This window comes from Spea bombifrons, chromosome 6 (genome assembly GCF_027358695.1).
Source record: "Spea bombifrons isolate aSpeBom1 chromosome 6, aSpeBom1.2.pri, whole genome shotgun sequence".
NCBI lineage: Eukaryota > Metazoa > Chordata > Amphibia > Anura > Pelobatidae > Spea > Spea bombifrons.
Window position 1 is genome coordinate 21,389,273 of NC_071092.1, and position 27,470 is coordinate 21,416,742.

The window sequence follows — 27,470 nt, forward strand, 5'->3', positions numbered from 1 at the left end:
TGTGACAACTGGGTATTCTGTGGACTATGCACAGGGCTGGATTAAGATCATAATGGGCCTGGTGCTGAGGATTTTGGTGGGCCTTTTTATGGAAATAAATAAAATAGGCAGAATCATAACTCCTCGCCCTTGTGCCCACACGCCACACTATCTAAGCCAGATGTATGAGATAGACTTTTATGTGATGGGATTGGGAGTACATCCATACACTAAAAAGGTCATGATACACCTGAAGCCACAATTTAGTGCCACTAATCCTTTTCAATAAAATATGCAGATTGAAATAGAGTAAATAACACAAAACCTTTACTTTTCCTCTAACTGATTTCTGGGCCTAGAAAGTTTTGTCCTCTGAAGTGACTACAAATTCAGAAGTAAAGTGCCAGGAAAAAGATGACCAAACACACACACCAGGACAGGCTCTACCACACCGACACCCAAACACACACACCAGAACAGGCTCTACCACACTGACACCCAAACACACACACCAGGACAGGCTCTACCACACCAACAACTAAACACACACACAAGTCAGGCTCTGCCAAACCGACCCCCCAAATATATACACACACACAAGTCAGGCGCTGCCAAACCGACCCCCAAATATACACACACCAGGACAAACTCTGCCACACAGACACACCAAACACACACACACCAGGAAAGGCTCTGCCACACTGACCCTCAAACACACACACACACCAGGACAGGCTCTGCCACACGACAGCCAAACACACACACACCAGGACAGGCTCTGTCACACACACACACACACACACCAGGACAAGCTATGCCACACAGATGCCCAAACACACACACCAGAACAGGCTCTGCCACATTGACGCAAAAAAACACATTATATACACTGAGGCAAACATTGATGGTGGTACAGCATAACCATTATCATTATATACTGAGGCAGACATTGACAGGGGTACAATATAACTGTTATCATTATATACTGAGGCAGACATTGACGGGGGTACAGCATAACCGCTATCATTATATACTGAAGCAAATATTGACAGTGGTGCAGCATAACTGCTATCATTATATACTGAGGCAAACATTGACGGTGGTACAGCATAACTGTTATTATTATATACTGAGGCAAACATTGACTGTGGTACAGCATAACCACAATCATTATATACTGAGGCAAACATTGACGGTGGAAGAGCATAACTGCTATCATAATATACTGAGGCAAACATTGATGGTGGTACGGCATAACTGTTATTATATACTGAGGAAAACATTGATGGTGGTACAGCATAACTGTTATCATTATATACTGAGGCACGCACTGACGGTGGTACAGCATAACACCTATCACGATATACTGAGGCAAACATTGACGGGGGTACAGCATAACACCTGTCACTATATACTGAGGCAAACACTGACAGGGGTACAGCCTAACACCTATCACTATATACTGAGGCACACATTGACGGGGGTACAGCATAACACCTGTCACTATATACTGAGGCAAACACTGACAGGGGTACAGCCTAACACCTATCACTATATACTGAGGCACACATTGACGGGGGTACAGCATAACACCTATCACTATATACTGAGGCAAACACTGACAGTGGTACAGCATAACACCTATCACTATATACTGAGGAAACATTGACGGGGGTACAGCATTACACCTATCACTATATACAGAGGCACACATTGACGGTGGTACAGCATAACACCTATCACAATATACTGAGGCACACATTGACGGTGGTACAGCATAATCCCCATCACTATACATTGAGCCAAACATTGACAATAATGCAGCATAACACCTATCACTATAGACTAAGCCAAACAGTGATATAGTGTAGGCCTATTACTTCAGTGTCAGTTATATAGGGATGCACCGAAATGAAAATTCTGGACCGAACCAAAAATTCAGCATTCACTTGGCCAAAACCGAAAATAATGCCCCCAACATTTAAAAAACAAACAAACAAAAAAACACTTATTTAAAATATCTCACCAAAATTAGACAAAACTAATTTTGTTAACAGCAAGCACAATCCTATTATGCCCAGGCATACCCAGATTCCAGCATGTACTGGCTGACTTAGCATTATAGGAGTGTGATTGCTGACAGCAATCACACTAATATCATGCCCAGGTTCTAGCATGTACTGGTTGCCTGGGCATGATAGGATTGTGATTGCTGTTGGCATATATATTTTTATTTTATCACATTGGGTGAATTTATTACATTTGTTCAACCAGGGCCGGTCCTGCCACGGAGCAGAGTGGGGCAATTGCCCCAGGCGGTACTTTTGAAGAGGCGCTTTGCCGCCCCAAGCGGTTTTTTTTTATTATTTTTAAGCGGAGGAGAGAGAGGGGCACCGCTCGGCACCCTTCTCTGTCCTCTGTGCGCCCTCTAGCTCGGTCTCGGTGCTGACTTGTAATGCTGAGCGCCAAAATATGACGTAATTTCCGGCGCTCAGCAATGAAGACACGCGCGCCGCAGCAGAGAAGGGAGATTCTCGCCACAGAACTGCTGGAAGGTAACTGAAGTACAAGGGGGGGGGATAGGGTAGATAATGAGAAGGTAGGGAGAGGAAGGGTAGATAATGAGAAGGTAGGGAGAGGAAGGGTAGATATTCACTTAATTTCATATAATCCCCCAAATACTATTAGTGAGTAAACTAAAATTACTCACACTTAATGTCCACCAATCATGTAAAAAAAAAATAATAAAGTTAACGAACATTTAAATTCCCCACTAACAAAACTTAGGCTAATGACTCCCAAATCACCCACACAATTTAGTAGCTAAAAAAAGGTAACCCTAAAATTCCCCACTCAATAACCTTAACACTAAAATTCCCTAAGTAACCCTAACCCTAAATTCAGTACATGATTTTCCCTGAAAGTAATTCCAACCCCAATTAATACAATTATTTAAAAATGTAAAACATTAAAAAAGTGAGATAGGTCTAAGGTATTTTGTGTGATGAGGTGATGTGTGATACGTGTGAGGTGTTTTGTATAAGAGGTGTGAGGGATTGAGGTTTTTTGTGTGATGGGAGTAATGTATGATAGGTGTGAGGGTCTGAGTTGTTTTGTGAGATAAATATGAAGGAATGAGGTCCCTTTAAACTAGAAGACCTTAAAGCTAACATCCTTTCTGTAATGTCAGAGATGGGCAGGTTGAGCAGTGCAGACAGGAATAGGAGGCTCTGCTGAAATGTAGATATGGCAAGTATTTTTATTAAAATTTTTATATTAAAATAATACTCCACAATGCAAGTGGTAATGCGTAGCACTGAGATTGCTGATTGTAAAAGCAGTATTCAGAAATGCTTTGTGAAACACATCTCCATTTACAGGATATATTTACCGCTAGATAGCTCTAGCACTGGCTCTGTGCACACTCTGTATCACACAGCATGCAGCAATATATGTATAATTAAACCACATAGGTTGACTCCATCTATTGATGTTTTCTGAATAATATCTGTCTTCATTTTAGCTGAAGAATGATTATGCTGCAGGATACTTGGATGGTGTTCTTCTATTTGGGCATGTCCTTAAGAAATTTCTTACATCTCCAGAAATTAAGGAGCCCTATTCCTTTATTGATCAGTTTCGGAATGTTTCTATGACAGGTTAGTCAATAAAAAATTCTATTTACTGAAAAACCTTTCTTTCTTATAAGTAGATATTTCCTATTTTGTATATGATTCTAAAGCAGTGTGTATTTATTGATGACAATTACATAATTCTACTGTATATAAAAGAACACATTTTGCCTTCCTTGCTTCCGTTTGGCAAACTGATGGTGAGATGGTTGTTATTCTATTACCTGTAATTGATTTATCTCCGATATATATTTCAAATAGAAGATCAATATCTTCTGCTTCTTGAAACGTGCAAGAGGATAGTTGCATAACAAGTTTGCACGTATGAAACAGGAGACAGTAGCAAACGCTCAAGACAAAAATGACATTTCTTTGGAGCTATAAGACAGGGTGGGTAGTTTTCTATTCTCAGCAACTATCAAATTCCATAGAGTACAATGGTTTTGCAGTGATTCACTGGTAGGCCTGGCTACTAGTGGATGAAAGGAGATTTAGTTTTGACATATTTCAGTAAGCAATGCAGTCTGTGTAAAAGCTATTTACCAAATCATTGCATTGTATGCCATCTGATTGTCTGATGACCACTTGTTGGTACCATCCCAACTCATAATCACTAACTGAGGTGCAGAATTTTTAGGAAAGGTTGCCTTTCATCAAATGAGACGGACACTTAAATGTTTGATCATTTTCTCGTTAATATCCATCCTTTATATAAGAAGTTGAAATTTGTGTGGCGGCGTTATGTACAGAAGTATAATTTATCATTACATACTTATAAGTAGATACATTTATTAGGTGAGCTATTATAATAAATTACAAATTATCCAAAATTAAATGAAGTGATGCATTTTTAATATGTCTGTACGTGGTTATGTATTAGGCACACTAGGTATGTGCCTCTTAGAATTAGGACGAATTGCAAATGTACAGAATTTTTGCAAATTTGGGGATTCATTTATAAACAAAAACAAGGCCAGACCCATTAAGCGGACAAAAACAAAGCAAAAAGCTCAGAATTTATGTCCAAAATTCATGGGCTCTTTCCCTTACACTCATTGTGGTGCACTCTCTCTCTCTTTTACGCTCTCTAAGTGTTTCCCTACCTTCTCTACCGACCACTTCTGCTTCTGCTGAACACCTTCTGCATCTTCTTGTTCTGTATCTTCCATCTTCATCCTCATCCCTGCAGACATAACCTGGCACGAACCTCCATTTAAATGGTGGTGCTTCCAGTGACACCCTCTCCCTTGATACTCCCGTTTTGCCCTTCCCGTTTTGCATAAATTGCATCACTTTGATACGATTGGAAGATCCAGGGAGAGGATGTCAGCGTAAGAAGCAACGTTTTGGTGGAAGTTCACCTTAGGGCAAAATCGTTCCTGCCACGTTGTGTTCATGGAGATGTGAATGAGGATAAAAGTTAAAGGAGAAAAGATGAAAGACAGAAAGTAGAACATGAAGAACAAGAAGATACGGTTAACAGAGAAGGTTGGGAAACATTGTGAGAAAGAGTGTGAGAGAGTGAATAAAAAATGCCCCCTCGATTTTCATCTAAACCAAATGGGCGGGGAACAAAACTTGTTGCCTGAAAATGAATGGGCCAAAAAAAACTAAAAAATTGTCCGAATCGTTTTTGGCATATTTGCACGTCTAGTGTCTCTGCGTGTGTGTGTGTGTGGGGGGGTGTTTTTTAATGGATAATTCAGCTATCACATCACCACCTGCCAATATAATTACTTAAATCAGACTAATTAAAACAGATAAATGTGTAAACATCACTGCTTTGTCTTTTAAGAGATGAATCTGCAGGTCTGGGACATGCCTTTTAAAGAGAAAGTCCAATGGAAAACAAATATTTTTCTTTATGCATTATAGTGCCATATGCACATACTGTCTGGTTCTCCGGGTCAAGACCAGAATCCTCCGGGTCTTGACACACCCCGCTCCCCGCCCATTTTCCCTTTAAATGGGGGTGTTTCCGCTGACATCAGCGGGAACGCCCCTGACATCAGCGGGAACTCCCACCGATGTCAGCGGGACCGTCCACCCACATAAACGGGACCGCCCACTGAAGTCGGTGGGCAGTCCTGGCCGTGTCCAGCAAGGGAAGGCTCCGGGAAGCCGGAGTGAAGAAGTTCTCAGGTATGCATATGCATTAATGTATTCAATAAAAATTGATTTATTAATGTATATATTAATGTATGCCTGAGTGTTCGGATGTTAATATAATTACCCAACTATTTAAATTCAAATGAGAAATTATATTTGTACAGAACCATCCCATATCAAAAAAATATTGTCTGTATAACAGCAATAGGTTACCATGTTCATCTCCCAATTATGTTTGGAAAACACAAAAAACAGTTCCCAATATGCCATAAATAAATTGGCATAACTGGGAGCCAACCTAGTATCTATCACCATTCTTCTCTGATGTAAAAATATTGTTCTTCAAACCAAAAATAATTGTTATTCAGGATTCAATCAATTTCATCTAAGATGGACTTCTCTTGAATACATTGAAACCCACCAGATCATTTTAAATTAAAACAAAACTGCCTCCAATTCCTTAAAGTGTTTGTACATACATACATACATAGATACATACATAATATAAGGTATGGTGGAATGCACCGCAGAACATAAACAGTAACAGCTGTATCAAATATGAACATGCATTACATGTGTACTGTAAATAAAAATAGTATATCTTAAATGACAAAACACTATCACAAAAATGTTGAAGTACAATACTATGTCGCAGCAATCATTCACACATGGATGTGAAACATAGTATAAAGAAGCAACAGTAATCAGAACAGCAGCAAAAACAGTAAAAAGTTCAAGAGGCACAAAAAAGTAGTATTATGGCAAGAATGACACATGGGGATGAAGTATGGGTAGGTGGAAAAGCATTTCACAATAATCCTGGGGTTGAGGTTGCCAAGAGAGAGAGAGGTGGTGTTTGATGACAGGGGTAGCCTCGACTCTTGGGCTATGTCATCTCAAATAACCCCCCAAATGAAACACAGACACCAAATGTGGGATGAAAAGGCCACAGACTATTTATTAACATCATTGCCACGCAACCTGTGAACATAAAAGGTGCATTAACATGGCAATGACCCAAATACAACAGAACACTCCTAAGCTTGCCAGGACCGAACCATAATCATCACCTTATGGGAAGGCATCCCATGATGCCCCACCCGAGGTTCCAGCAACACGCCCAGCCAGAAACCTCCCACCGACACTTTAACACCAGTGGCAATAACCACATAACATCCCTTGGCAACCTACTGTCCCCGGCTGTGACAAAATCCTAGAACAAAATTAAGAAAAAATAGGGTAAGCTGGCACGACAAAAAACCCAGAACTCCCTATGCCCCAACCTTATATACCCCCTCACTTCCTCCTCCTCCCACTGAACTTTCTTTGACCACCTGACCTAGCCCTGCTCTGCATCCCTATCAAGGCCCCTTCTATTCTATTCAGACTCCTTGGGCATCATCAGCCTGTGATAGTCTCAGACAGTGACCTATTCACTAGTCAGGATCAGGTGAGTAAACCTGTGCCAAACGACAGAGACAGTGGGCAGTGTGTGTATCTGCACAGCCCCTTAGCATGCATTAATGTCATTAGTGGGAGGTCTCCCTGTATGGCCATCCATGCATTGTCTTTGTGTCTATTGATCAGCTTACTTGATTCCATAGTCTACAGAAGTAAAACATCTTATATGTTATAAATTATATAGACAAAGTATTACAAACACATGTGATAGTTAAATTGTACAAATGAGCACCTGTGCATGCAATAGTCTGTTGACATACAAGCCAGAATAACCCAGACATTACAGTTACGCTCTTTAAAACTATTATAATAATATTTATTTTTGTGTTGCTGAATGATTGAATATTCTAAAACAAAACTTGGCAGAATGAGATTAAATGATGTATAGAGTATTGTAATTTATCGCTGCAGAAACCTTAAGTTTATTTAATTTTGTTCTAATATGCTTCCTTTATCTGCAGACCTGGAGGCTGCCTTTGTAGGTAGGCATGATATAGGTGATTTTCCTGTTCAATCACCACATTGAGCTGATTGTGCTAAGGAACTACAGTTTGTCTAATTAAACATTCTCTAGACTCTCATTAGTAAAAGTGTCAGTGTCTGGATGATTTATAACTGAAACACTCTATGGTTACTACAAGGCCATATGATCTGTTGTTTGTCTAGTGGATTGGACTAGGACAATCAAGCTGGAACCTATACAAATAAGCAACTGTCTAAAACATTATATTATGTAAAACTAGAACAGTCTTTTTAAAAAAACCACCACACTATACAGCTTGTGCTGAAAAAAACAATATATAATATGTGTAGGCAGGGGAGGGCTGGCATACAAAACTGAAAAAACAATAGGTAAAAGTGTACATGCGTTACAACACTGTGGGAATCCCACTCTTCCACACTTCAACAAGATAAAAGACAGATATTGGTGGTGCAACCCACCAACAGTGAGCGGAGCTAGAGAAGTAAATATAAACGTAACTCACCCCATTGGGTTATGTAGAATAAATGACATAAAAAAAATGACAAGAAAAAAATAAAAAAATAAAAGTATTCTGATGAGTCAGACAAAGACTGACTCAAATCATCAACGCCTGTTGTGTTTAGGGATCACACACCCTACTGTACTTGAATGGATATATCTACAAATGGATAAAATCACATAGAGCAGTATAGCAACACATCAGAAATGGAACAGAAAAAGGTGGCTGCAGGTAGCGTCTCACCTTGCCTAGAGCCTGTAACCTGGCTCCAGGGATAAAGAACACTGTACTGATTTAGGGCAGTACTCCCCCTTTAAGGCGATGGACAGCAGAGTGGATCCAGCAGAGTGTATGGAGTATATGTATATAAATATAATATAAAAAGTGATGTAAAATGTAGAATAAATGCTTTATTACATAAATTACAATACTATCATAAAGTATACTCAATTTAAGTGTCTCTGTGAATCCTCCGATACATGTTTCGTCCGTGGGCTTCCTCAAGTGGGCTCAATGACTACAAATTCAGGAGGGTGTTAAATAGTTACATTTATTTCTACAGAAAGTAAAGTGCCAGGAAACAGATGGCCAAATACACACCAGGACGGACTCTGCCACACCGACAGCCAAACACATACACCAGGACATGCTCTGCCACACCGACAGCCAAGCACACACACACCAGGACAAACTCTGCCACACCGACAACCAAACACACACACCAGGACAGGCTCTGCCACACCGGCACACCAAACACACACACTAGGACAGGCTCTGCCACACCGACACACCAAACACACACACACCAGTACAGGCTCTGCAACACCGACACACCAAACACACACCAGGACAGGCTCCGCCACACCAACACCCCAACACACACACACCAGGACACGCTCTGCCACACTGACAGCCAAACACACACACCAGGACAGGCTCTGCCACACCTAACACACACACCAGGACAGGCTCTGCCACACCGCCAGCCAAGCACACACCAGGACAGGCTATGCCACACCGACAACCAAACACACACACCAGGACAGGCTCTGCCACACCGGCACACCAAACACACACACACACTAGGACAGGCTCTGCCACAACGACACACTAAACACACACACCAGTACAGGCTCTGCAACTCCGACACACCAAACACACACCAGGACAGGCTTTGCCACACCAACACCCCAACACACACACCAGGACAGGCTTGCCACACTGACACACCTAACACACACACCTAACACACACACACCAATACAGGCTCTGCCACACCGACACCCGCATCAGTACGGGTTATTCTACACATAGCATAAAAAATGCTTTCCACACTGGTTTGTTTTTGGTGTGTTTAGCCCCTTGTGTATTGATGCCGCAGCCAGGCCCCCCATTGGTTTTAATGTATTACCCCCTGTTAGAATATTCTTTGTCTTGAATATCTAAGCTTCTCCAGTGATCAAACATCAAGACCACAGCTTCAAAGTCTATTAATTAGGTTTATTCGATGACAATATCAATTCATACAATACCAATGCTGGAACAAATGTTGATAAAAGGTACTGTAGGCGTAGTATCTTGGTGAGATGAAGATGAGAGCGTGGAATGAGACCTTATCCTTGTCGTCATGCCAATTTATACCCCTTTACATTTGGTTATGGTATACGTAAAGGAATCCTATTGGAACAGTAATATGATACACCGGCATTCCACAGAAGACCCTCTAAACTACGTCACTTAATTGATACCATATGTTCCTAGCACTCAAGCTGCATTCAGGCCTAAAATGTGCAGAACAAAATAAAAGTATAAAAATGATTTCTTACACCCCCACACCCTTGTGTATTGCCCCATGTGCATTTGTGCCCCCAGCCAGTCCCCTTTGTGTATTTATGCCCCAACACCCTTATGTATTGATTTATGTGATGTCCCCAGCCAGCCCCCCTCTCTTGTATATTGATGACCCCTTTTGTACTGGTTAATGTAACCTTGTGTATTGCCCCAGCCACCCACCCCCCTTTGTGTATTGATTTATGTGATGCCCCAACCACCCTGTTGTGTACTTATACCCCCTTTTTGTATTTAATTGTTGTGCAGCCCCCCTTTGAATATGGGTCGCCTTCCACCTATCACCCCAACTATTTTTTTTAATACTTACTTTTTTTTTCTGCTTTCCTGCAGACTGCTCTCCTCCGACATGTTCTTCTCCCTGTCACGAGGAGCTGTTCCCTGTGAGCCCGCTCCCTTGAGCGGCACGTCGTGTCTAGAAAGGGACAAAGAGTCTCACTGAGCCACCGGGCTGCATGGTGCAGACACGTCTTACCGCAGCTTTAAAATTCGCAGCCGCATCGGCTGCAATAGCATCTCGTCGTGTCGGCCCATGGACTAGCCGGCCCACCGTGGGTGCTGCGGCCGTTTTAATTTAGATTCAGGGTGGCCTGGGGGGCAATTGCCCTGTGTGTGGGTGCACTAGACGAGTTAGTGGGGAATCACAGTTGAATAAAGACATATCTAAAGCACAAAAACTGCTCTGGTCATTTAGTGCAAACAAGGTGAAAAAAAACCCTGGTCCTGAAGGGGTTAAGATGTTCACACATAATGTATGATTTTAGTGGCCCTAAGTGACATTATCTTTCTTTTATAGGTTCCTCAGGTCCAATTATACTGGATGATATTGGTGATCGTGATCTAAACCTTACTCTGCTCTACACCTCAGTGATCACTAATAAGGTAAGCAAATTCTATCAGCACAATATACATATAGAAAATTAATTAGTGAGGGGACATGGCTAGCAGAGAACAATGTGTAGACTTAATCCTGAGCTCCATCTAAAAAAGGCAACCTTGCAACGGGCATTCGTTGGGAAAACTTAACTAACACTGCACACGTAACGACATAAAAGCCAAGGAGAATGTCAGAAAGGATGTGTCTAAGTGAGGCTTGCATGTAAAGTAGATCATGCAATATCAGGTAATGGAAGAAGAGCTGACTGTACTGCGAGGGACAATGGCAGAGAAATACCTGGTAAGGAGCTTGTGAGAGGATGACATGTACCCTGGCTTGGTGCTCCCGCCAAGCTGTGCTTCGTTCCACCGAGGCGCCAGCGGTTAACCCCTTCAGCGCCAGATAGAGCCAGCATTGTAGAGAAGAAGGGGATGAAGCTGCGTTGGCGCTGTAGCTAGTTGTAGCTTAGCAGCCCACCCCAAACATCAGACAAAACCAATGTTGAGGTGAGAATAAAACTGACTTTATTAGACACATATATAGGCATTTATACACAGTAAATGTAACTAACATACAATGGAACAGAAAAATACACAAAGTCCTCCTTCAGGTTCAGCAAGGGGAATGCACAAACAAACAAAACATTGGGATAGGATTTTCCCCTGGCACCTGACTATTGGACCCCCAGGGGAACATAAAACACGCCACTCTGGGCCCCCTCAAGGGGGCTCGCCCACAACCAGCATGTCATTCGATACCTCAGGTCCCCCACTGTCTCTAGTCCAATTATGGTCCTAATTGGGTGTTAGGGCCCTAAGTAACATCCCTTTAAAGATTTACAGGGTGCAGATGGAAAAGCACCCAGCGAGGAGCTCCAGGGAGATTGAACCCATTTCCCTGTGAAGCTCGGTGTCACCGGAAAGCTCTGGACTCCCTCTGTTAACGTTCTAAAAAGCGCCGTGATCCGGCAAAGGAGCTTCCAGCTACACTTGTTAAAGTTCCAGCGCGTTTTGGCAAAGTTCCAATCCACTTGGGAGTTCCACAGAGTCTATATGTTTGTCTTGGTCAGGTCCATGAAGCGTTTCCAGCCATGTAGAGCCCCGTAGCCTGAGCACAGGGTGACATAAGAGGGGACTGAGCAAGCATGCAAGGAGTCTCCCCATGAATTAGTCACAGCCCCCCCCCCCAAACTCAAACCTACCACCATATGTCTTCAGCCTTAAGGGCTTACTGTGGAGGCCTATCATGTGGAGCTGTTACAATGCTTTGCATTGTCGAGATGAGATGGGATAAGAGATGGGATAATGTATCAATATTTTCAATTGCAGAGAGCAAAGGAAATAGCAGACGAGAAACCCCAGGATGTTATTCTCTGATTTAATTTTTTTTTATCATAAAGATCTAGTTATAGGGTTGTTAGATCTCAGAAATAGTAGGGACACCCAGATTCCACAACCCACAGTTCTTCTAAGACCTATAAAGCTACACAATGTAAAATAGGAGAGAGTTTTGTTAAGTAAAAGCTGTGCTCCAAAGGCATGGAATATCATAAATGAATGGGAATTCCCAGTTAGTTTGATCATTTTAAGAAACAGCACAACAAGATCCATAGCAACTCTCGAAGATGACTTACAGCTTGTATGCCAGTAGGGCCTACTTAAAGAGGTCTCTACTTTTGGAGGACTGGGTACAGATATGCCTCCTCTCAGGAAAAAGTGGAGAACAGTAATCATGGACATCTGGACACAATGCGTCCTAAGCAGTAAATTGGACAAGGAAAACAGTGGAATCAGAAGACACACATAAGATATCTACATATTTTAAAAATGGGGAAAAGAAAAAATGTCGGTGCGCTAAGCTAGTCACAGGCTCAAATAATACAAATGTATTAATATGTAATATTTTAAAAATTAAACATGGAGAGGGTGCTATATTATCCATATCCAAGGATGAAGCTTGTGAGATGTGACTAGAGTAGTGACGGAATGATTGCATGAGCACACTGTCTCTTCTTGTTTTGTTTGGATACAACCTGATGACCTGACATGGATAGGCCTATATCACTCTCCCTCAGAAGAAGTCTGAATAGGATCTTGTCTATGTACAAAGATTTTGTCATATATATTTGCCTTCAGTTGTGTAGGCTCTTGCTTCCATTGTGCAAACGTTGGACTGTTTAAAGGTATAAAAGTTCCCAACATAGAGATAAACCTCAGGGGATGACCATAATCACTATAATAGAATACTAAATATAGTATTCCCCAAAAAAGATAAAAAAAACTTTTAATAACAAATACTTGAATCACAAAATCAAAACCATAATAATAATAAAACTAGAGACTCTGGAAGAGACCCTTCCAATGCCTCCAGGATAAAGTCTCACAGAACAAACCTATGGAGGTGATGTTACCCTTCCCCTAAAGCTCCACATAATCAACGGTCGTGCCGATAAGCCCTAACTCCTAGATTCCAGATCTGCTGGTATAACTAAGAAACATGCACCAGACCAGTCTATACACATTGGCCTAGCAATGGACAAACTGCACCTGCCACTACCTAAGAAATGTAAATTGTGTAACTGCTCTGCCATCAAATAGGTGTACCCTTCCATGCTCTGCTGAACTCTTTAAATTAAATACATTACCATTGAAATTGAGAAGACCAATATAGAATAGATAGGTCCCCCATATGCTACTCACTGTATCTTACCAACAGAGGGCAGCATTGTGTCCGACGTTATAATAAGTTATGCTAATGTAACCCTTTTTTTACCTTGCTCCGCTGCCAGGCTGGTAGTTACATATTTCAGTGACGCTGGTGAAAGGAAACTTGATCCTCCGCAATTGCTGGGAGATCGGGACATCTTTCTTTACACAGTGCCTCCACGCAGTGATTTGTACTATGTTGAGTAGGGGAACCCACCCACTGAGAAAAGGCCCCTTTCACACAAGAAAATAATACACACAACTGAAATGCTAATTATTTATAAAATATATTGAAATAAACAGGTATTATAATATAAGGACCCAGCTGCTGTGTCTATGCAGTTCAGTTCTAGCAGTGGGTGCACAGTCCTGAGAATATATATATAACACAGATAACTGCCAACACCAGCTCCCCCACCCAGAATGTAGGTGTTCTTCTCACCCAGATGTCCCAGTGTTGGTACACTGTTGGGGCCCTTGATGTAGGTAGCGCTACCCGGGGAGACAAGGATATATTTATGTTGATATATACAGGGGAGGGCTGGCAGCCTAAGGCCTGGGGGGCAAGTCTAGTCAAGTGGCCCATTGCGCCACCAAAGCGGCTGCGAGCGACATTGATAGCAGTCACTCCACTGGCGCCTAATGAAGTTAAAGCGGCCGGTGTGCACGCACCGCGCCGCCCAATAGCCGTGCCTCAGCTCTTTATCCCACCCCTTTTAAGACCTGGGACGAAGAGCTGAGGAATGGCCATTGGGTCTGACTGCTGCATGATGCAGGGGCGTACCTAGAGTATTTGGCACCTGTGGCAGATCCTGTATGTGGCACCCCCCCACACACACACTTTAAAATTGCATAGTTTCTATGGTTAGGCAAACATTGACAGGGGTACAGCAAAATTGTTATCATTATATACTGAGGCACACATTGACGGTGGTACAGCATAACTGTTATCATTATATACTTAGTGATTACGCTGTACCACCGTCAATGTGTGCCTATACTTTGAGCCAGACAATGACAATACTGCAGTACAACCCCTATCACTATATACTAAGCCAAACATTGATGTGGTGTAGGCCTAACACTTCAGTGACTGGCTTAGTATATAGTAGGGATGCACCGAAATGAAAATTCTGGACCGAAACTGAAAATTCAGCATTCATTTGGCCAAAACCGAAAAAAAAAGTTTAAAATACTTTATTAAAAGTAACACACCAAAATTAGACAAAAAAAAAATCAACAATATTAATATATATATATATATATATACACATATAATTAACAGCAATCACAATCCTATCATGCCCAAGTTCTAGCATGTACTGCTGACTTAGCATGATAGGCGTGTGATTGCTGTTTGCAACCATATATATCTATTAATACTGTTATTGAATTATTGGCCGAAAAAAAAAAATTTGATAACAGCAATCACACTCCTATCACGCCTAGACAGCCTCCCTATGCCATGCTATCCCCCCACACTTCCATGCAATCTGAAACCCTCATTCACAAACATTCATCATAAACTACAGCACAACACCCATCACTCTCACACACTTACTAATATTTTCCTACCTTTCCTCTGGCACTGTCACTTTTCCTCCTAGTCTTCATTGTTCCTCTTCTTCCTGTTCTGTGTCCTGTCCTTCCGGTGCGCGGAAGACGGTGGGCGTGGCTTCAGTGTTGTGCGCCGGGATTTGACATCAAGTCCCGACGCACAGCCACAGTTGCCGTGCGCACTGTTTTTGGAGGCGGCCAGTCCCGGTGGCAGCCGCTTAGTTTTTAACATGAATGTTCGTCTTCGCCCTCCTGCCCCCTGGCCCAGCCCGCCCCTGGATAGATATATATTAGTGAAGTACCTCTCTTTAGTGTCTTCAGGCAACTCTGGGATGCTGCCCCTTTAACCTCCTGGCTGAGAGTAATAACTGTCTTCCCACACAGATGTCTGTCTGCAGCTCTGCTTTCACCTCACTGGTACAGGATCCAGGACTTGGACGCTCTGGGTACTTGCAGTCTCTCACACTCACTCAGGAACATACAGCACCATGCTGTATTTTCTGCACACTTCTACTCCAACTTCAGTGTACTGCTTGGATGTCAGCAGCACACACACTAAAGGCAACAGGTTTACTTCAGGCCTGCTTACAAGGAGGGCAGTCTGTGTCTCTTCCTTCGTCACTCCCCTGCTTAGCTCTGCTCTTCCAGAAGTTTCTTTCTAGATCCTCTCCTCTGATAGGCTGAGAAACATTTCCCTAGCTCAGGAAAACTGACATATGTCCCATAGAGATACTGATTGGCTCAAAGGAGACAAGTGACCTGGTGCTGGAAGGAAAGGTCAGTATCCATGACAACCCAGCAGCAATGTTATTAGACAAAATAACTGCACTGGGTTACACTAAGTTTAATGTCCGTACCAGCGACTTTGTTGGTCGCTGCCACGGACATTTAACTAACACAATGGGGAGACCAGCGGTGTCCCCGCTGTGTCAGTTAAATGTCCGTACCAGCGACTTTGTTGGTCGCTGGCACCGACTTTAAACTGTTGCAGCAGGGTCCCAGTTTTTTTTTTTTCTGCATAGCAACTAGTGGTAAGGGGCCGTGCGAGTGAGTCTATTGGTAGCTTGCACGGCCCTTTAACCTACGGATTTCTGCTCCCGTTATCCAACGCAGCATCACAGGGGTTAATAGGAGCGGAAATCAGGAGTTAAAAAGGCAGTGAGAGTGAGCCTATTGGTCACCTGCAGGGTCTTCCTCTGGCATCAACCAATTGGTTGATGCCAGAGGAAGACCCTGCAGGTGACCAATAGGCTCACTCGCACTGCCCTGTAACCCCTGACAGCGAGCCTGCGGATTTCCGCTTCAATCAACTCCTGCGATGCCATGAAGATAAGGTAGGCTAGATGGGGAAGGGACTGGGGAGATTAGTAGACGAAGACGAAGACGATCACGAAGATTCTTCGTGTGTGTGTCTTTGTCTTCACCTGCGTTTTACCGGCACTGTATTCTCTTCTACGTTTCTTCTGAACGACTCTTCGTGTTCGTTTTCATGTTCGCCCGAAGACGAATGCACAAGTCTACCTATAACACACTCTTTCATGGACACTCCACCTACTCCACAGTTCTGTCAGTGTGTTCTCTGCAGATGCACAGAAAGATCAAAGGGCAACAGATATGCTGGAGATAGTGAGTAAAACAGGGAGGGGGGAGAAGGATGTGGGGAACATTGCACATGATTATGCAATTTAAAGGTCTTGCTACCTTTTAGAACATGATGGTGTTTTTCCTAAGACTTATGTAGTTTTTTTTTATGGATCTACTGGGTATTGTTTACCAGCCAATATTTTTACCAAATTAGAGAACAGCAATGTGTGCCTAGGTATGCCAATATTTTTTTTTACAATAGTCGGAAATTTGTTTAGTGTTTTACATTGACAATTTATTTCTGGTGTGGACAAGTGGACCTGAACTATACAACAGTGTTACAGCCATTTGTATCGCTGAACAGTCAGGGCCGGCCCCAGGCGGCACTTTTGAAGAGGCGGCACTTTGCCGCCCCAAGAAATGCTTTAGGACGACGCAGCCAGCAGCAAGCTATTATTATACTACATTTTTTTTTATACTACATTTTATTTAGAAGTATATATGTCGTATTGGCCCAAATATAGGCCTATATTGGGGGTTTAACGCAGGGATACGCAGTTCGTATCGCCCGGGACATGGTAAGCAGCAGGGTTAGGATCCAGATCCCCCGTAGCGCTGCAGGGGACCTGGATCCTCCTAACCAGCAGCCGTGGACGTCTGTGCAATGCGCGTAGACAACCTCCGTTCCCCGCACTTCCACCAGGGCTTCTATGGTGGAGCACCGGCGTGGCATAACCTTCAGGCGCTTCACCATAGAAGCCCCGGCGAAAGTGCCGGCCGCGGAGGTTGTCTGCGCGCATCGCACAGATGTCCACCAGCCGGCCCCGCTAGACACCAGGGAATCTGGGGGTGCATTGGTAAGTCGGAGGGGGAGTGGCAATTCTAGGGGGGCATAAAACATATCTGGGGGCAGGAGGGTATTTCTAGGGGGCAGATGGGCATATCTGGGGGTCAGAGTGGCATATCTAGGGGGCATAAAGCATATCGGGGTTATAAAGCATATTAGGGGCAGAGTGGCATATCTGGGGGGGAGAGTGACATATCTAAGGTGCATTATAAATTAAGGGGGGGGCTTAAAATGGCTATTGGTTTTCTTTAAAAATATTTTTTACTTTAAATTAGCACCAAACTTATATTCGGGTGTGGCCTATATTCGAGCCAATACGATATATATATATATATATATATATATATATATATATATATATACACATACCGTATTTGCTCGATTATAAGACGAGGTTTTTTCCAGAGCAAATGCTCTGAAAAAGACCCCTCGTCTTATAATCGGGGTCGTCTTATAATCAGACCTCAACTAGGTCTGACTATGAGACTAAGATCCAGATCCCCGCAGCGATGCAGGGGACCTGGATCCTCCTGCCCCCCCACTTACCGGTACTTCTGAGTCCCCGGTGCTTAGTCCGGGCAGCGTGTAGAGCTCTACACGCTGCCCGCACTAAGCTCTACGCCATTCGTGTAGAGCTCTACACGCTGCCCGGACTCTGGCAGCCAGGGAAGGTCTGCGCGATGGACGCAGACAACCCCCGCTGCTAACCGCACCTCCTCCCGGCTGCAGCGTAAGTTGTCTAGGCGAATCGTGTAGCGCTCTACACGCTGCCCGGACTACGCACCGGTAAGTTTGGAGGAGGGAGTGTTAAATGGTGGGCATAAGGCATTTCTGGAGGCAGAGTGGTCTATGAAATGCCTTTTAACCCCCTTAATGCCACTCTGCCTCCAGAAATGCCTTTTAACCCTCTATATGCCACTCTGCCTCCTGAAATGCCTTATCGCTCCCTATATGCCACTCTGGCCCATAATATGCCCATTAACCCCCTAAATGCCAGAGTGGCATATAGGGGTATAAGGCAATTCTGGAGGCAGAGTGGCACATAGGGGGTCAAAAGGCATATCATGGGGCACAGTGGCATTTAGAGGGTTAAAAGGCATATCATGGGGCACAATGGCATATAGGGGGTATAAGGCATTTCTGGGGCAGAGTGGCAAGCCAGGGGGCAGATGTGCATAACTGGGGGGGCAGGTTGAAAAAAAAGGAAATAAAAACAAAATATTTTTCTCAATCGTAGCTTTTGTTCACAGAGTTTACATGAATTACCATTTACTGGTAAAACTTTTTTCCTATAGGGTTGTCTTATATTCAGGCTTTTTCTTTTTTTCATAAACTAATATTTAGATTTTGGGGGGTCGTCTTATAATCAGGGTCATCTTATAATTGAGCAACTACGGTATATATGTATGTGTAGACTAAGGAGACTAAGGACAGGGATTACTGGGTCCAATGAGACCAAGATAAACTTATTTGGTTCAGATTGTGTCAAGTATGTAGTTTTGCAGCAGTTGTGGCTAACATTTGGTAATCAAAGTGATGTTTCTCATGATTTTCAACGTCTCAGCTTTTAACAAAGCACCTTTCAGCGTGAAACAAGTTAAGCAGGTTCAGTTCACTGCGGTATCAGCGGTTTCCACCGTCTGGTATGTTTATTATTGTGTTTTTGGAATTTGTATCACTACAGAACCACAGACCTGAATATTGATCTATAACAACTTTTAATGAAATACCACTTGTTCATCACTTCTTTGAAGAAGTGCCAGCGTCACATTTCACGCTTGAAGTTTATCTCATTAATGTATGGCTGGCTCACCAAGAGGTCTTAAGAAACTTTAAGTGTATCTGTCTAAGGGACTCCAGAGAAACATTGTGTATTTAAGTTCTTACTCATAAAATGATGAGGTCTTATGAGTAAACTACAGATTAAGGGGCAAAAGGGTAAATCTTGTGCTTGTTTGGTGCCCATTACTTTGTTCCTGTAGGGGCTTTTGCACTATTGATGTTCCCACTGTTGGATTGCAAATAAAAATTACGAGGATTTAAAGAGTGCCTGTCGTATGCCTTTTTTGGCAGATTCATTACAAGCAAATTGTGCAGGCAAATAGAGCAAAGGTATCATGTATTATAATTAACAGTGGGCAAAAAAGTAATGATTCCTAGAGATATCTCCAATGCTTTCGCAGATTACTATAGTAAATTATCTAATTTAAAACAGGGGTGTCCAAGTTTTTTTCTGCAGTGGGCCACTTCATCAGAATTGTATACGTGCGAGGGCCGCACTCATTTTTCACTTAAAGAAAATATGGCCTTTAATAACATATGCAGATTAAAATAAAGTAAATGACACAAAACCTTTAATTTTCCTCTCACTGATTTCTGGGCCTAGAAAGTTTTGTGACTACAAATTCAGGATTCTGGATAAGCAAAAATGAAATAGCAATCGTACTCCTATCATACCCAGGCAACCAGTAAATGCTGGAACCTGTTAGCAATCACGCTCCTATCATGCCAAGTCAGCCACTACATGCTGAAACCTGGCTAGCTGCCCCCCCTTGTGTATTGATGCTGCCAGCAGTATGGGGTTTGCACATCACTTACAGCCACTCTGTACCATGCCCCCCCACTTACAAATCCATGCTATCACACACTCATTCATATACCCATTCATTCACAGATTCATTCCCTCAATCACACATACTCATTCAAACAAAAATTTCTGGCAGTTATCACAAATGTTTGATTACATTTGTTGGTGCCAAGGGTGGTACTATCAGTTATTAGGTTTAAGGGGGCAATTTGATTTTTCACATTGGTTATATAAGTTTTAATTATCTCTTTAACTTTAATAAATGAAATGATCATTTAAAAGCTGAATTTTGTGTTTACTCATGTTTACTCATGTTGTCCCATATTTAGATTATTTGGACATTTAAATATTGCAAATAAGAAAAAATAGAAGAAATTGGGAAGGGGCAAATATTTCTTAAAAACCCTGTATAAAGTAAGCCCACTGATACCTTCAGTATTTGGACAGAGGAAGAAATCAAAGATAGGAAGGTGCGGTGTAGCAATGGGGTATTTGGTCCAGGGTCCCTACTGTGTGTAATTTATGCATTTGCCTACACTGCACAACATCAATTCAGTACCTGTTTTGCTGGGTGATGTACATGCCTGGGAACTTTCTAAATGAGCGGATCCTGAGATCTTAAGATATTAACATTTTAATAGCCCAGCATGAAGACTGAATGTAGTAACTTGCCAAATGTGTTAACCAAATGACTGTAATACTAGTCTTCATGGAAACCTTGACATTATATAGATACACTTAAATCAGTTACCTGCATTCAATCAAATATATCAATCATAACATACCCTGGGAATCTGCATCTGAGACACTATAGTTGGGACAGAAACCCTGAGAGTTCCCAGGTTTAATAATGTTGGGGCCCATATGGGGGTCCTCTTGATATAAGGGACACTTCTGATGTAGCAGGGATATTTGTAGAGACACGTGTATGTATTTATGTGGCTATGCCTATTAAACATATCTGTATATGTCAATGTGTATGCATGTATGTGTAACAATTCAAGGATAGGAGCAGCATCAATGAAAAATTTAAATATGTTATATTGTCTCATATTATGGGTACTTGTTACATCCATGCTCACACACATTTACAAATGTGAATTGTGCTGTTCTACATTCCAGAATTGTAGAAAAGAAACGTAGTGATCCAACTGAGCAGGCAATGACTTGCTAATATACTGTGTATCTATCTATTCCAAAATGTTATATATTTTTGACCATGCAGTATTCAGAGCTACTTATGTTTGACACGAGCACCAACAGCACAACAGTGATAGACAGCAGCCCTTCTTTCATCTGGAAAAACCACAAACTTCCCAGTGATGTTCCTGGCAGTGGTGAGTCTCACAGTTCTCATGTATTTTGAAATGCATATTCAACATGTTCACTTACATTGTCCTTTTGTAGAACAATTTTGCAGCTCAATACAGAAGTTTTCAGTTGCTTAAGGCAATCTGCAAAAACATTTGTAGAATACCAGTACCATTTTGCAGCTCAATACAGAAGTTTTCAGTTGCTTAAGGCAATCTGCAAAAACATTTGTATAATACCAGTACATAGAAAATATCTTAATATTTAAATTCCACTTTTATTTTTTTAATAACTAAATCCATTGTAGGGGTCTATTTTTCCTTCTTTCCTGTTTCTGTTAAACGCCATTCAGACCTATAAAGCTACACAATGTAAAAGAGGAGAGAGATTTGTTAAGTAAAAGACCCATAGGATTCCCTCTAATAGTAATGTTGCTTTATGGTTTAACTTAACAGGTATCGGTTTGTCATAGTCTGTTAATTCTAGTCTTGTCATACACCTTGAATATATGCATTGTAAGAAGTGCTACATAAATTGTTGGCGCTATATAGATAAAAGATAATATTATTATTATTATTATTATTATTATTAACAGGTCTATAATTTGCAGACTGAGGAAGTACTGTATATTATACTGTATAATATAATAGTTCATCTGATCAAAGGGATTTATAATATTTTGCATTTCCTTTTGCATCTTTGTACATTTCACATTTTGTATAGTTGTCATGCTGTGTTTTATTAAAGTTAATGTAAATATATTATGGTTGGATATTCATGTATCACCAGCAGCACAGGTGACCCTGGTACTGATTGAGAAATTATTGCAGTGCCTCTTTTGTTTGTTTTTCAGGACCTCATATCTTGACCATAGCAATATTTACTCTCACAATAGCTGTTATACTTGTGCTGATCATTGCACTTCTTGTATTCAGGTAAGTCTCTTACACAGTTCCAATATGGAAAGGATCTGAAGCACATGCTCTTTAGGCTTTATTTTTCGGGACCAGGGTTATTTTACACTGTGGGACCAGGTGCTGTGAAAAAGCAAACACATAGTTCCGTTTTTTAATGATAATGGTATGTTTATAAGGGAAAACAAGCTAAGCAATCCCACCTGGCCTTATGTGAAAAAGTTGTTGCTCCCTTAGTTACTAAATCAGTCAATTAAAATGTAATTGATTAATTGAGTTCAATTTCATTGGACACATGAGGCATGATTACTGCCAATCCTGTTGAATCTAAACATTAATTAAATACAGGGGTGTATCTAGAATATTTGGCACCTGGGGCCGATCCTACCCCCCACTGGCACTTTGCCCCCCAGGTACACACTAACGCTAACACACATGCACACACATTCTCATTAACACACACTTACAACCTCATGCTTACACACTTATGTAAAAGACTCATTGGCAGTTATCACAAGCGTTTGATTACATTTGGCACAGAGTCCCCACTGGCAAGGGGCCACCACTTGCTTCTTTCTTTCTGTAGTGTAATTTATACATTTTCCTACACTGCACGGCATGAATTCAGTACTTGTTTTGCTGGGTGATGTGCATACCTGTGAACTTTCTAAATGGGCTGACCCTAAGAGCCTATCATGAATAGTAAATGCAGTGATCTTCGAAAGCAACCAAATTAATCAAAAGCAACTGAAATTAACTAAATAAATCTAATACCGGTCTTCATGAAAACCTTGACTTGACATTGTTTAATCCCTTCAGTCCCCTATGGTCATACCGGTATGGTATCGCAACCAGTGTTCCCTCTAAGCTGTGCGCTTGTTTGCGCACACATAACTTTTTGAGAGAGCGCACATGTCCTAAAATTGTGCGCACAGTACCTAACGGGGAGCTGGGGGGGCGGGCAGTCCGTCCAGGGTGACGCTGGTACTCCTCCAGAGACGGACAGTAATGTCCGCCGCTGGAGGAGCAAGCTCGGTTGGGGAGGATCTCCCTCCAACAGGCTTAAAATCAATCAAGGGAGCGGGAGGTCTGTTAATGCAGACCTCTGATCCTGCTCCCTTGCAATGCGCGTGGCAACAAAGGAAAGGTAGGAAAACATTAAGTGGATTAGTAAGTGTGTGAGAGTGATGGGTGTTATGCTGTAGTTTATGCTGAATGTTTGTGAATGAGTGTGTGAGTGTGTGATAGCATGGATGTGTAAGGGGGGGGATAGCATGGCATAGGGAGGCTGTAATCACATTAATATGATGCCCAGGTTTCAGCATGTACTGGCTGCCTGGGCATGATAGGAGTGTGATTGCTGTTAGCAATTATATATATATATATATATAATATTGTTGTTGGGTTTTTTTGGTGTGTTATTTTTAATAAAGTAGGTTTTGTTTTTTTTTAAAGGGGGGGTCATTTTCAGTTTCGGTCAAGTGAATGCTGAATTTTCGGTCCAGAATTTTGATTTCGGTGCATCCCTATATACTAAGCCAGACACTGAAGCGGTAGGCCTACACCACATCAATGTTTGGCTTAGAATATAGTGATAGAGGTTATGCTACATTATTGGCAATGTCTGGCTCAATGTATAGTGATAGGTGTTGTGCTGTGCCTCAGTATATAGTGATAGGTGTTAAGCTGCCCCACCGTCAATGTTTGCCTCAGTATATAATGATAGCAGTTATGCTGTACCACCGTCAATGAGTGGCTCAGTATATAATACCAGTTATGCTGCACCACTGTCAATACCTGCCTCAGTATATAGTGATAGGTGTTATGCTGTACCCCTGTCAATGGTTGCCTAACAACAGAAGCTATGCAGTTTTTCCCAATAAAAAAAATAATTATATATATACACACACACACACACACACACACACACACACACACACACACACACATATATATTGATCCTTTATGCAGCCCGGAGCCCCAGCTCGTGATTCGCTCATAATTAAAATAGACCATGGAGTCAAAAGGATTGGAAATATATAGCTACACCCCCCTTGCAATGTGATTTTTTTTTTCAACATCACTTTATATGGACTGTAGAAGCATATTGTACGCACTAAATTTTAGCTCTAAGAAAAATTTTGTACAACTGAAATTTTCTGCGCACACCACCCAAGAAAAATTAGAGGGAACATTGATCGCAACATACCCTTATAGATGTACCGGTGCAACCCGACTTTCTTTTTACAGCCTGGACTCCTCCCTGTCAGCAGAAGCAAGCATAGCTGGCTTTCTGCTGCCCGATCTCCTGTAACAGCTGCCAGCGCGAGCGCCAGAAAGCTGTTACAGTTAAAATGCTTGATTGTGCGATCGGGCATTCCCTTCCGTGTTGCGTCACTGCTGACATCACCTGGAAGGTCATCAAAGCACAGGATATGACCTGCAGGGTCGCTCAGATGACGCACTGACCACAGGCACTGATCTCCATGCAGGTCTATGGAGACTTGCATGGAGATCACAGTGTCATTGGTGCAGGGGGATCGCATCGAGAAGCTAAAAAGATAAACAAAAAAAAGAAATTGTTAGTGATTTTCTTTAACAATAAGAAAAAAATCACAAAAATAGTACAATAAATTAAAAAATAAACAATAAAGTGAGCATTGTGACATCACTGGTATTAATAACATGTTCAAGAGGTCCCTAAGAGGACCTCTAACCATACTGCATATTTAAAAAAAGAATACAAAAAAATAAAATAAATTATTATTCTATATAACCCATTGGGATGAGGGTGAGTTACATTTATATTTACTTCTGTCGCTCCGCTCACTGTTGGTGGGTTGCACCACCAATACCTGTCTTTTAAGGATGTGGTATATTTCCATAATCAGGAAATGTGTGCTGTAACACATACCCTGGGCGTGCGAAAAAATCTAAGCAACGCAGAAGTGTTGGTGAAAAAAGGCACAGGAAATATTTTCTGCGGCCACCCTTAACTGTGATTGGTGGCCAAATAGCTGCATGAAGAGTGCCCAAATACCCCTGATAGGATAGTCTGGGTTGTCTGCTTTACAGAAGACAAGGGTTTTTTTGCTTAACTTTTTTTATTTTTATTATTTTTTGTTTTCATTTATTTTACTAATCATTGTGATTAGAAGACTGAGCCCCACTGACTTGCATGATTGAATGCAGTACATGTATTCAACCTGCAAGTGGAGCCAGAATTCTCAGGAGGGTCTGGAGAGACCCTCTTGGAAACTTTGGCAACTTCTTTATTTTTTAAAGGCTGTGCCGCCATCTCGCAGTGGCGGTTGTGGCCGCTCTCCGGATGCCTCGCTATTGTTGATCGCCTCCTAAAATCTTTTTTAAAACAGGCGTCCACCCCCATACAGTGTATAATGGATTCCTCCCACTAAGTTTCCGTAATGCCAATTATATAAAAATATTCCTCATATGCAAGTACCTCTAATTCTCCCATTTTGTTAGTCAGGCTTCTTGCATTAGCTAGTAGACAATTTAGTTTGTCATCCGGTATTTTCTCATGAAAACAATCTGCATCAGGTGCAACCGTATTCTTTATGCTACTACTATCTTTAACCCCATTAACCACCCTTCCATCTACACAAATATCCTCCCCTCTTGGTATAAATACTGTATCTGTAATATCTAATTTATATTATACACTTCTACATAGACATACATGCTCAAAGCACTTGTACATAGTCATCCACGCTCACATACACTTGTACATAGACATCCATGCTCACATGCCCCCATACATAAAAAGAAATACATACTCCATCCCTCCTACCCTCCAGCACCCGCTCACCTCTTACATCTCGGGCAGCTTTGTGTCCACCTGCTTGCACACTGTGCGGGCAAGCTCGGTTTCAACACAGGATCACATGACGTAACGTGACCCCGATACATTTCTGTCTCCTTGTGCCAGTTCAAAATAGTTTAAAATAAGCCCTTCCAACCTGGGCCGGACCGGTTCAAGATGGAAAGGCCCTTTCTAAACTATTTTGAGTTGGCATGAAGAGACAAGAACATGTGGTCGCAGGGGTCATCCCAGGCCACCGTCGTAGTTGCACTGATCATAACGCTTAAACATACCAAGACATTTTGGACAATGCTATGCTTCCAACTTTGTGCGAACGGTTTGGGGAAGGCCATTTTCTATTCCAGTTTGGCTGTACCCCAGTGCACAAAGCAAAGTCCATAAAGACATGGTTGGATGAATTTGGTGTGGGAAAACGTGACTGACCCACACAGAGCCCTCACCTCAACCTGAACACCTAAATGTACTGGAGCGAAGATTGCGAGCCAGGCCTTCTCGTCCAACATCAGTGCCTAATGGATAAATGGGCACAAATTCCAGCAGAAACACTCCAAGACCTTGTGGGAAGCTGTTATAGCTGCGAACGGGGGGATCAACTACATATTTATGTCTGTGTATTTAGAGTGTGATGTCATAAAAGTCCCTGTTTGGTGTAATGGTCAGGTGTCCCAGTACTTTTGTTCATGTAGTGTAACTAAAATGGTGATAAAGGCAAATCCATCCCAGAAGATATTCAAAACGCAACATATCTACATTCTAAAATGTTATATCTTGATATCTGGTTCCAAATGACATTAACTGAGAAACATGTCATATCTTTCAACTGCATGTTTTGGAAGATTGTGCAATGTCATTTATTTATTTTTTAATGCATAGAAAATACCGTAAAGAAAACGAACTCCAACAAAAACGATGGTGCCATATCCCTCCAGAAAAAATACTTCCCTTGGACAACAATGAGACTTGTCATGTCAGCCTAAAGGTAATTCTTCAAAACTATACCAAAAACAAAACATAAGTTATTTTACTTGAAAAAGTCTAATCACAGAAAATAGCTATTAAAAGATTTAGAAACCAACAGAAAAATAGGACAGGTACTCAAAACAGGTAGTTTTCCACATTTATGATGTGTTTGATACTCATCTACATGCTTATAACTGTCCTGTTTCTCTTTTAAACTGTGAATAATTTATTACATTATGTATCAATTGTAGCCGGCATTCAAATCTGCGCAT

General features: G+C 41.8%; 1 protein-coding gene across 1 annotated transcript in view; it reads left to right on the forward strand.

Annotated features, from left to right (window-relative positions):
* GUCY2C (guanylate cyclase 2C) overlaps nt 1-27,470 on the forward strand; it is a gene marked incomplete at its 5' end in the record, with an annotated part of 91,640 nt that overhangs the window by 17,213 nt on the left and 46,957 nt on the right. The window contains 5 exons of the mRNA XM_053470278.1: nt 3,503-3,638; nt 10,809-10,894; nt 21,395-21,506; nt 22,334-22,415; nt 27,112-27,217. Coding sequence (XP_053326253.1) covers nt 3,503-3,638; nt 10,809-10,894; nt 21,395-21,506; nt 22,334-22,415; nt 27,112-27,217 — 522 coding nt within the window. The remainder of the gene's footprint in view (nt 1-3,502; nt 3,639-10,808; nt 10,895-21,394; nt 21,507-22,333; nt 22,416-27,111; nt 27,218-27,470) is intronic.